Raw genomic sequence first — 11863 nt, 5'->3', positions numbered from 1 at the left:
TTCCCCATTTCATTGGCTGCGAAACCTCCTCTCGGCGCGATGCCGCCTCCGTCCGCCAGATGTCGCTGCGGGCGGCGCGGCGCTTCGTCGCCCCGCCCCGCCCGGCCCGGATATATAATCCCCGGCCGGCGGAAGTGCTTTCCTTTTTCGTCGAGAGCTTGCAGCCATGGTGAGTGCTCGGGCTTCGGGCCGGCGGAGCGATCCGTCGCCATCCGAGGCGGCGGCTCCGCCGAGCGCGGCGCTTTCGGGCGCGCGGGAGACGCCGCTCTTCCGTGGGGCGGGGAAATGGTGGCGCTCGGGGGCGCGGAAGCGCCGCGTCGGGGCACGCTAGGTTTGGGGGGCGAGCATGCGCAATGCGGGCCACAGGGAACAGGGCCGCCGGCCAAACATGCTCTCTAAACCAGGCCTGGCCCAACTGGGCCCTCCAGCTGTTTGGGAGCTACAACTCCCATCAAGCGATCTCTTGGGAAGCGGGGCTTGACGGGCCGGGGGAACTGCCTGCCACTGGACTGGGGCGCAGGAGCGGGGCCGGATCCTGCTGGGGGGGGGTTGCCCTAAGGGAGAAGGGAGTTGCAGGACTTGATTTGAATTAGCCTGATCCTCCAGTCCCTTTCCCCTTCATTTTTCTATGAAGAAACCCTTCTGGGACCCCACAATTAAACTCTTCCCTGCTCTCCTTGCTGGCCCTAGCAGGACCAACTTAGGCAGTTAGTCCTGGTGATCACTTCAGAATAATGATATTTTTATTTATTTATACCCCCCCTTCCCTGTTCAAAAACCTGGGCTCAGGGCAGGTAATAACAAATTGAAAACACTTCATTGTAATACAACATGAAAGCAGGATAAAATACAGGATAAAAGCATGAATAACCATAAAATTCAAGTTCGAGAATCAATTTGGGGGAAAGCCATCCAATAAACATTAGTCACTATGGCTAGCTGGCTAAATTAGACCTACTTGGGCCAGCAAGGAGGCCAGGGGAGAATTAGCTAACGTTTACTGAACTGGGTCTCCCCCCCCCCAACAAAATGACCCTGAGGTTTTTTAAATTTTATTGACATGGATGCTACATTTATGTTGTATTTTATGCTGTATTAAAGATGTTTTTAAGTGGCTTTTAGTGAAGGTTTCATATTGGTTGTTAGCCACCCTGAGCCCACTTTTATTATTTTTATTATTATTAGCCCAAGGATGCTTTACTAGAAACTAAATGGGAATCATTTAAACGGGAATCAATTATAAATCAATTAAAATGGGTGCGGGTTCATAGAACAGGGACGGCTGGAAGGGGCTCCATGGTCTTCTAGTCAAGCCCGCCGCCATGCAAAAATGAGGGACGGCTTAGGGAGCTGGGTATGTTTAGCCTGGAGAAGAGAAGGTTAAGGGGTGATATGATAGCCATGTTCAAATATATAAAGGGATGTCATATAGAGGAGGGAGAAAGGTTGTTTTCTGCTGCTCCAGAGAAGCGGACACGGAGCAATGGATTCAAACTTCAAGAAAGAAGATTCCACCTAAACATTAGGAAGAACTTCCTGACAGTAAGAGCTGTTCGACAGGAATTTGCTGCCAAGGAGTGTGGTGGAGTCTCCTTCTTTGGAGGTCTTTAAGCAGAGGCTTGACAGGCATATGTCAGGAATGCTTTGATAGTGTTTGCTGCTTGGCAGGGGGTTGGACTGGATGGCCCTTGTGGTCTCTTCCAACTCTAGGATTCTATGATCTGCTTAAACTTCCGGGCAGATTTCGAACCCATGCCCTTTGCCTGCTTTCCCCCCCTCAGGCTCGAGGACCCAAGAAGCACCTGAAACGGGTGGCAGCCCCCAAGCACTGGATGCTGGACAAGCTGACGGGAGTCTTTGCAAGTATCTTTTTTCCAAAAGGAGAGAGTGAAAAAAAGCGTATTTATATTTCCTTTTAGAACCCTTTTTAAAAGGGGAGCCTTGCACTTCCTGGGCTTCTTTGGTTTACCTTCTTTATTAAACGCCTTACCCTTAATTTTGTTTCCTTCTTTACGTATTCAATTCCTTGTGGTTTATTAAATCAATATTAAATCAATAAATTTCTGGTGGTGGTTTATTGAATTTCCAATCTATAAATTCCTTGTGACTTATTAAATCTCACTGTTCATACTGGGGTAATTTATAGCAGAAAAATACTAAATAATAATAATTGTTTATTATTTATACCCCGCCCATCTAGCTGGGTTTCCCCAGCCACTCTGGGCGGCTTCCAACTGAATATTAAAACCACAAATATATTAGAACACAATGCATAATAACAAGAAAAACTAACTGATAACCAGTTGTAGAGAAACAAACACAACATTATAGATCAAAATAAAGGAAATGTAGAAAAATAAAGGATCTTGGGGAAGGATAAGTTAGGGAGTCTGTTGAACATTGCGACAAAACAAGGGATGTAAAATATCATCTGGGAAAATGCAGGAATAAAACACAAAATAAATACATAGATTATTGAGCTTCCATGCCCAGTGAAAGTCTATTATATAGATATAATTTTTTTTATTAAAAAAATACACATGCAAAAGCTTCCCTAGAGAGGGCTGCCTTCAGATGTTTTCTCATAATAATAATAGCAACAAATTATTTGTGTCCAGAGCCAGCTGGATTCTGGGAGTTGTCGTTTCAGGCGCTCTAGATTTGCTGCCCTCTAACCTTTCCCTTTGGGGGTTCTAGGCGCCACGCCCATCGACGGGACCCCACAAGTTGCGCGAGTGCCTCCCGCTCGTGATTTTCCTCCGCAACCGGCTCAAATACGCCCTGACGGGCGATGAGGTCAAGAAGATCTGCATGCAGCGCTTTGTCAAGATTGACGGCAAAGTTCGCACCGACATCACCTACCCGGCAGGCTTCATGGGTGAGGCCCTATATTGCGAGCCACGGGGTTGGAAATGCCAGATTTCCAGGGGCGGGAAACGGGGTTTGCGCGGTGGTTGCGCCATGCTGGCATCCCTCCATAACACCCACCCTCTTTCCCCCGCAGACGTCATCAGCATCGAGAAGACGGGCGAGCACTTCCGCCTGGTGTACGACACCAAGGGGCGCTTTGCTGTGCATCGCATCAGCCCCGAGGAGGCCAAGGTGAGAATGGATTTGAATCCTTTTTTCTTACCAAAAGACCCAGCCTTGCTGGCATCTTTTTTTTTAAAATTAAGATGGACAACCAGAGGAAGGAATGATCAATGGTCAGAGGGGTTTTGTGATTTAAATCACAATTTAAATCCCTCGTGAGGAAGACTGGATTCAAATCCCTTTTTTTACAGGAAGGCTCGGCCTTGTTGGCATCCTCTTAATATTAATCCCATTCCTCCTGTCAGTACAAGCTGTGCAAGGTGCGCCGCATCCTGGTGGGCACCAAAGGCACCCCCCGGCTGGTGACGCACGATGCCCGCACCATCCGCTACCCGGACCCCCTGGTCAAGGTCAACGACACCGTCCAGGTCGACCTGCAGACGGGCAAGATCACCGACTTCATCAAATTCGACACAGGTGAGGAGGGTTCCTCAAAGTGTGTCAAGAGCGCCGCAATCATTCTTCCCCAATGGGGGGAGACGGTGAATATATACAGCATATGGAAATTCTATATCTATAGCTATATATATATATATATATATATATATATATATATATATATATATATATGTCGTCGTCCCCGCCGCCTGGTCCCAATTCTGCCTCGCAGGCCCGTTCTTGACTTTCCCTCCCTTTTCTCCTCGACAGGCAACCTCTGCATGGTGACGGGGGGTGCCAACTTGGGGCGCATTGGGGTGATAACCAACCGTGAGAGGCACCCTGGCTCCTTTGATGTGGTTCACGTCAAGGACACCAACGGCAACAGCTTTGCCACAAGGCTCTCCAACATCTTTGTCATTGGCAAGGTGAGTGGTTTTGATTTAATATTCAATTTTCCTGGAATTTATTAAGACCTCACCCCCCGAGATGCTGTTCCTAAATGGTGACCCTTTCCCGTGGTTTTTTTTAATGTTTTCCAATGCAAACAGCCAATTATAATATTCCAAATATAATATTCCAATTAAAAACAATAAACAAAAAAATCAAATTGTAATCCAAATTGTTGATTATTAATTTTTCGCTTTCCCATGGTTTTGAACGTTCTGTGCCTTGCGGCTTGCTCCTATTTTTATGGATTTAATTTTTAAAAAAAACTAAACTCTAAAATCTCCTTCATGGATCACTGTCGTCGTGGCGAAGGGGCTTGAATAACTCAGAGAAGCTATGAGCTATGCCATGCAGGGCCACCCAAGACGGAAAGGTCATAGTGGAGAGTTTTGACCAAACGTGATCCACCTGAAGAAGGAACTGGCAAGCCACTCCAGTATCCCTGCCAAGAAAACTCCATGGACAAAGACAACAGGCATAAAAAAGTTATGACGCTGGAAGATGAGCCCCTCAGGTCGGAAGGCGTCCAACATGCTACTGAGGAAGAGCGGAGGACAAGTACAAGTAGATTCAGAGCTGATGAAGCGGCTGGGCCAAAGCCGAAAGGATGCTCAGTTGCGGATATGCCTGGAAGCGAAAGGAAAATCCAATGCTGTAAAGAAAAATATTGGTAAGCTGGATGTGGTCAAAAAGGAGATGGCAAGAATAAATATTGACATCCTGGGCATCAGTGAACTAAAATGGACGGGAATGGGCAAATTCAGTTCAGACGACCAACATATCTACTACTGTGGGCAAGAATTCCGTAAAAGAGATTGAGTGGCCCTCATAGTCAACAAAAGAGTGGCAAAAGCTGTACTGGGATGCAATCTCAAAAATGATAGAATGATCTCGATTTTAAGGATTTCGATTTGGTGGACAGAGTGCCTGAAGAACTGGATGGAGGCTCGTAACATTCTGGAGGCAGCAACGAAAACCATCCCAATGAAAAGGAAATGCAAGAAAGCAAAGTGGCTGTCCAACTAGACCTTACAAATAGCGGGGGAGAGGAGGCAAATAGAGGAAAACAATACAATGGGGGAAACCAGAGATCTGTTCAATAAAATTGGAGATATGAAAGGAACATTTCATACAAAGATTACCATAATCAAGAACAAAAGTGGTAAGGACCTAACAGAAGCAGAAGACATCAAGAAGAGGTGGCAGGAATACACAGAGGAATTATACCAGAAAGATATGGAGGTCTCGTACACCCCAGGTAGTGTGGTTGACCTTGAGCCAGACATCTTGGAGAGTGAAGTCAAATGGGCCTTGATATAATATATAGTAGCAATGATAATAATAATATACAGTGGTACCTCGACATCCGAATGACTCGACTTCTGAAGGTTTCGACTCGGAAGTCTTTTCGCCGCACGCGCATGCACAGAAGCACAAAATCGCGCTTCGAGCATGCACAAAATGGACGCTTCGACAACCGAAGACTTTTGACTTACGAAGAGCGTCACGGAACAGATCGCCTTCGTAAGTCAAGGCACCACTGTAATATTTTTTATACCCCGCCCATCTGACTGGGTTTCCCCAGCCACTCTGGGCAGCTTCCAACCAAATATTTAAAAAAACCTATTTTATATCATAAACAAAAAAACCCTTTAAAATCTGGCCCTCTTGCCTGTTTCCCTCCCTGTGCCTTGCCCAACCTCCTTTTCAGCCCCTCGTGTCCTGGTTTTATATTGTTGCAAGCAAGATTTTAGTCATGGGTTAAATAAACACTCACACCTTTAGTAATAGAAATATGTAGAAAACAAGGAAATAATGTACATTTTTAGAGATGGCAGTGTGTAATAGGGGGATGGGGGAAGTGTAGGAGGGGTGGATATTTCCTGTGGATCTTGCCGATAGAAAGCTAGCTTTGAGATTTTGGGAGGTTGCAGAGGTTACCATGGAATGGTGGGTTGGTGTTGTTGTTTTTTAAAGTGACTGTTATGGGAGGAAATTTGGATTTATATTTTGTGGTTTATATTTTGATTTTTGTCATCAATCCAGGGGAACAAGCCGTGGATCTCTCTGCCTCGCGGGAAGGGCATCCGCCTCACCATTGCTGAGGAGCGAGACAAGCGGCTGGCAGCCAAGCAGAGCAGCGGATGAAGATGCACATGGAAATAGAAATGGGAAATATTTTATTGTCACTGTAACACTTGTTTACAGTGAGGGCTAAAGAAACCAGATTGGGAAATGACACTCTCGGGTTTTTATAGCCTTGCATTTAGTCAACTCTCCTGAAGTTTCAAGGGCTTGTTTTCCATCAATTACGGAACCAAATAAAGAAAAAACAAAAATCATTTTTTTGTTTCCTAAGTGTCAGAGGGGCTGATGTGGCTACTCTAGAGTAACGACTCCTCGCAGCATAGTCCTTTTAGACTTTTATTAAGTGCTGATTATTTACAGTGCTCAGAACGATCTATATACATGCTTACGGTCAGGTGTCAGTACCTCCGAATGGAGATTGGCACGTTTTCTTCCAGCAAAGAAGCTTTGGGAGACCCAGCCTCTTCCCCCTACGTTTGAGGAAAACCCAACCCTATGCAAGTTACAAGGCCTCATAATGAATTAAAATTATAGGCTTGTCTGAACCGGATCTTTAGGGCAGGTGCCGAAAAGACAAGGATCTCTAGACCTGGGGAGCTGCCTGCCCTAATACTAATTTATTATTTGTACCCTGCCCATCCGGCTGGGTTTCCCCAGCCACTCTGGGCGGCTTCCAACTAAGGTGGTGGTTGTTTAGTTGTTTAGTTGTGTTCGACTCTTCGTGACCCCAGAGCACGCCAGGCACTCCTGTCTTCCACTGCCTCCTGGGGTTTGGTCAGACTCATGTTCGTAGCTTCAAGAACACTGTCCAACCATCTTGTCCTCTGTCGTCCCCTTTTCCTAGTGCCCTCAATCTTTCCCAACATCAGGGTATTTTTCAAGGATTCTTCTCTTCTCATGAGGTGGCCAAAGTATTGGAGCCTCAGCTTCACGATCTGTCCTTCCAGTGAGCACTCAGGGCTGATTTCCTTCAGAATGGATAGGTTTGATCTTCTTGCAGTCCATGGGACTCTCAAGAGTCTCCTCTAGCACCATAATTCAAAAGCATCAATTCTTTGTCGATCAGCTTTATGGTCCAGCTCTCACTTCCATACATCACTACTGGGAAAACCATAGCTTTAACTATAGAGACCTTTGTCGGCAAGGTGATGTCTCTGCTTTTGAAGATGCTGTCTAGGTTTGTCGTTGCTTTTCTCCCAAGAAGCAGGCGTCTTTTAATTTCGTGACTGCTGTCACCATCTGCAGTGATCATGGAACCCAAGAAAGTAAAATCTCTCACTGCCTCAATTTCTTCCCCATCTATTTGCCAGGAGGTGATGGGACCAGTGGCCATGATCTTAGTTTTTTTGAAGTTGAGCTTCAGACCATATTTTGCACTCTCCTCTTTCACCCTCATTAAAAGGTTCTTTAATTCCTCCTCACTTTCTGCCATCAAGGTTGTGTCATCAGCATATCTGAGGTTAAACATTAAAATACATTAAAATGTCACACATTTAAAACTTCACTAAACATAATAATATATGAGGCAGGGAGTTCCAAAGGGCAGATGCCTCAAATGTATAAACAGAAGCAATGTACACATTGGCAGAGTTTTATGAATACTTGTAATTTTATTATGAATGGACCATAAGTAATTCAAATGGTTAAAACTTTAGAAGAAGCAAGAATAATAATTTATACCCCGCCTATCTGGCGGGGTTTATAATGGATACAATGGCACCAAGGAAGGGTTTTTATTTTGTTTTTATTGTTATTATTGGAAAATTAATAAAATGTTATGGGGGGAATTAACTCAAATGGATTATGAGTAAACACACAAACCCCTGTTGAAAAATAGGACTCTGCAATATCAAAAGCAACACGATGGTCAAAAACAATTACAATGTGAAACTTTATGGAATAATTCAAAACCAGATAGCAACTACTGTTTCGTTGAATTCTTCATCAGCCAATTAGTTCAACAAACACTCGTAAGTAGAAAGATATGTAATTTCTTCATAAACTGAAAATAAAATGTTCAAACGATGACCTGCACATGCATAACAACTTCAAATAGCGTGGAAATTATAAACTGTAGCATAAAAAGGTTACATACCCAATCTTTTTTCAAATAGATGTACCGTATTATTTCGTGTATAGGACTAGATTTTTCCCCTTTAAAAAAATTCCAAAATTTGGGGGCGTCTTCTACATGGATAGATATCTCCCCATTTTCTTAAATCGGGAGTCCCCAAAATGGGGGGGGGTCTTATAGGCGGAAAAATACGATGTTACTAATAAGAATATATTATAATATATATATATATTATAAGGGCAAACCAGAGCAGCACATGGAAACGCCGTTTAAATTCCCCGCTGTTTATCTACTTGCATTTTGATGTGCTTTCGAAATGCTAGGTTGGCAGGAGCTTGGACCAAGCAATGGGAGCTCACCCCGTCACAGGGATTCAAACCGCTGACCTTCTGACCAGCAAGCCCTAGGCTCAGTGGTTTAACCCACAGCGCACCTGGGTCCCTACATATATATAGATATAAATATTTTTAAAATGTTAGTAATAAGAAGGAAACCAAGTTTAAAGATACGGTACAAAGTAACAACAAAAGATACAGATAATCCAATAAACAAATTGAGGTCTAATTCATAATTAAGTCTCCCTGGACGAATAGGTTTAAACAGAAATAAAAAATGGGTTTCTTGCTGCCGTAACTGTCACTCATAATCTTCTCTGATACCAATTGTCCTCTTGATTCACCCATAAAACTAAATAATAAATCTGTGATGAAGAATTCAATGAAACAGTAGTTGCTATCCGGAAACACTGATCCGCAGAGTTCAGAGTTGGGACATCAGAACTGGACATTTGCTGATTATACAAAGCTTCATAGCTTGTTCTCCACCGGGTAAAGTCTGGCACCGGGATTCATTCAGTATTTTCAGAGACTTTGTTTGTTAATCTTTATGTTTCAAATAGATTCTGGGCAGCACTGCAGCTAGCCTGGAAAAACAGGCCAGAAAAGGGATGGCAAAAGCGTCTGGGGACAGGGGGCTTGGGAATAATAATTATTATTATTTATACCCCGCCCATCTGGCTGGGTTTTCCCAGCCACGCTGGGCGGCTCCCAACAAAATATTAAAATACAATGGTCTGTTAAACATTAAGATTTTTCCGTCTTTAGATGCGGCCTATATGGCCAGGGACCCAGGTGGCGCTGTGGTTAAACCACTGAGCCTAGGGCTTGCTGATCAGAAGGTCGGCGGTTCGAATCCCTGTGACGGGGTGAGCTCCCGTAGTTCAGTCCCAGCTCCTGCCAACCTAGCAGTTCGAAAGCACGTCAAAATGCAAGTAGATGAATAGGAACCGCAACAGCGGGAAGGTAAACGGCGTTTCCGTGTGCTGCTGTGGTTTGCCAGAAGCGGCTTTGTCATGCTGGCCACATGACCTGGAAGCTATACGCCGGCTCCCTCGGCCAATAATGCGAGATGAGTGCACAACCCCAGAGTCGGTCACGACTGGACCTAATGGTCAGGGGTCCCTTTACCTTTACCTTATATGGCCAACTATTGCCCAGTCTCAAATCTTCCATTTCTGGGCAAGGTGATTGAGCAAGTGGTTGCCGAACAACTCCAGGCATGCCTGGAAGAAGCGGACCATTTGGATCCCTTCCAGTCGGGATTCAGGCCTCATCATGGGACTGAAACTGCCTTGGTCGCACTGGTCGATGATCTTCAGCGGGCGAGGGACAAAGGTGAGAGCTGTTTCCTAGTTCTGCTGGATCTCTCAGCGGCCTTTGACACCATTGACCTTAACATCCTTCTGGACCGTCTAGAGGGGTTGGGAGCTGGGGGCACTGTCATACAGTGGTTCCGCTCCTTCCTCCTGGGCCGTGTTCAGAAAGTGGTGGTGGGGGATGAGTGCTCAGACCCCTGGGCTCTCACTTGTGGGGTGCCTCAGGGTTCTGTCCTCTCCCCCATGCTTTTTAACATCTATATGCAGCCGCTGGGAGAGATCATCAGGGGGTTTGGGCTGGGTGTTCATCAGTATGCGGATGATACCCAGCTCTACCTTTCTTTCAAATCAGAACCAGTGAAGGCAGTGAAGGTCCTGTGTGAGTGTCTGGAGGCAGTTGAAGGATGGATGGCGGCTAACAGATTGAGATTGAATCCTGACAAGACAGAAGTACTGTTTATGGGGGGACAGGAGGCGGGCAGGTGTGGAGGACTCCCTGGTCCTGAATGGGGTAACTGTGCCCCTGAAAGACCAGGTGCGCAGCCTGGGAGTCATTTTAGACTCACAGCTGTCCATGGAGGCACAGGCCAACTCTGTGTCCAAGACAGCTGTTTATCAGCTCCATCTGGTACGCAGGCTGAGACCCTACCTGCCTGCTGACTGTCTCTCCAGAGTGGTGCATGCTCTAGTTATCTCTCGCTTGGACTACTGCAATGCGCTCTACGTGGGGCTACCTTTGAAGGTGACCCGGAAACTACAACTAACCCAGAATGCGGCAGCTAGACTGGTGACTGGGAGCGGCCGCTTAGACCACATAACACTGGTCCTGAAAGACCTACATTGGCTCCCAGTATGTTTCTGAGCACAATTCAAAGTGTTGGTACTGACCTTTAAAGCCCTAAACGGCCTCGGTCCAGTATACCTGAAGGAGCGTCTCCACCTCCATCATTCTGCCCAGACACTGAGGTCCAGCTCCGAGGGCCTTCTGGCCGTTCCCTCGCTATGAGAAGCCAAGTTACAGGGAACCAGGCAGAGGGCCTTCTCTGTAGTGGCACCCACCCTGTGGAATGCCCTCCCACCAGAGGTCAAAGAGAACAATAATTACCAGACCTTTAGAAGGCATCTCAAGGCAGCCCTGTTTAGGGAAGCTTTTAATGTTTGATGGATTTCTGTATTTTAATATTTTGTTGGAAGCCGCCCAGAGTGGCTGGGGGAACCCGGCCAGATGGGTGGGGTATAAATAATAAATAATACATTATTATTATTATTATTATTATTATTATTATTATTATTATTATATTCACTAAATATGTGGGGGTCATTTGCAAATGCCAAGGATTTATGGGAAATTAATGAAAAAAGATGTTGAAATAGGGGATTCCCCCCAAAATAAACCCCTTTTTGGGAGGGATAATTGGGACAGAGGTTCCCCAGAAGGGGACTTGACTGGCAATAACCTGTTAGGCGCAGAAATGGGAAGAATGAGAAGTGTAGCATTGGAAGTGGACCCGATGGTCATCTAGTCTAGTCCAACCCCTGGCAAGACTTTGCTCCAGCATCCAGGATAGATGGCTTAAAAAATAATTGAATATGCTGACATAGTGAGACACAAATGGGGAACTGTCTATAGGCAATTGGGAGGTCTTTGTTGGGCTATTTTCACGTGAAGGAATTGTGTGCTGGGTTCAAGATAATGAGCGGTGAAGAAAAAGGATGTTCGGGGGTTGAGTGACAAAGTATCATGCAGCAAGCAAACACCAGGCAGAAAAAGCGAATGACCATATAGAATCATAGAGTTCGAAGCAGCCCCATGGTCATCTAGTCCCACCCCCTGCAATGCAGGAATAATAGGTCATTCCCCCCCCCCAATTTTAATTAATTAAAATTAAAAATTAATTATTTAAATTAAAAACTAATTAAAATTAAATTTTAAAAAGATTGAAAAGCCTAATAAAAATTAATAATAATAAAGGATCAAGGCTTTGTGTTCTCTTCAGTTCTGAAAAACGAGGAACAGGCTGGCTGAAGCCTCTTTGTGAGTGGCATTAAAAGCCGCCTTGGAGTCTGGCCAATGTCACTTGAGCGCATCCCCAGAGAAATGAGGAGCCAGGCTTTTTCCCAGGGAG

At 45.3% G+C, this 11863-nt stretch overlaps 1 protein-coding gene across 1 annotated transcript; it reads left to right on the top strand.

Annotated features, from left to right (window-relative positions):
* The first annotated feature begins 130 nt into the window (after positions 1 to 130).
* Positions 131 to 6263, top strand: LOC118078647 (small ribosomal subunit protein eS4). The gene is made up of 7 exons (XM_035102568.2): positions 131 to 169; positions 1782 to 1859; positions 2698 to 2878; positions 3005 to 3102; positions 3339 to 3510; positions 3742 to 3899; positions 5968 to 6263. The coding sequence occupies exons 1-7, from the start codon at positions 167 to 169 to the stop codon at positions 6067 to 6069; spliced, it is 792 nt and encodes a 263-aa protein (XP_034958459.1). The 5' UTR covers positions 131 to 166; the 3' UTR covers positions 6070 to 6263.
* Positions 6264 to 11863: the final 5600 nt, after the last annotated feature.

The sequence above is a fragment of the Zootoca vivipara genome, chromosome 12, assembly GCF_963506605.1.
Source record: "Zootoca vivipara chromosome 12, rZooViv1.1, whole genome shotgun sequence".
NCBI classification, from domain to species: domain Eukaryota; kingdom Metazoa; phylum Chordata; class Lepidosauria; order Squamata; family Lacertidae; genus Zootoca; species Zootoca vivipara.
Note: the sequence above shows the minus strand (reverse complement) of the source record. Positions and strands in the feature narration are given on the sequence as shown.

Coding starts and splice junctions, on each gene's coding strand:
- LOC118078647 (XM_035102568.2), top strand. Junction 2,879..3,004: donor CTACCCGGCAGGCTTCATGG/GTGAGGCCCTAT, acceptor TTTCCCCCGCAG/ACGTCATCAGCATCGAGAAG. Junction 3,900..5,967: donor ACATCTTTGTCATTGGCAAG/GTGAGTGGTTTT, acceptor TCATCAATCCAG/GGGAACAAGCCGTGGATCTC.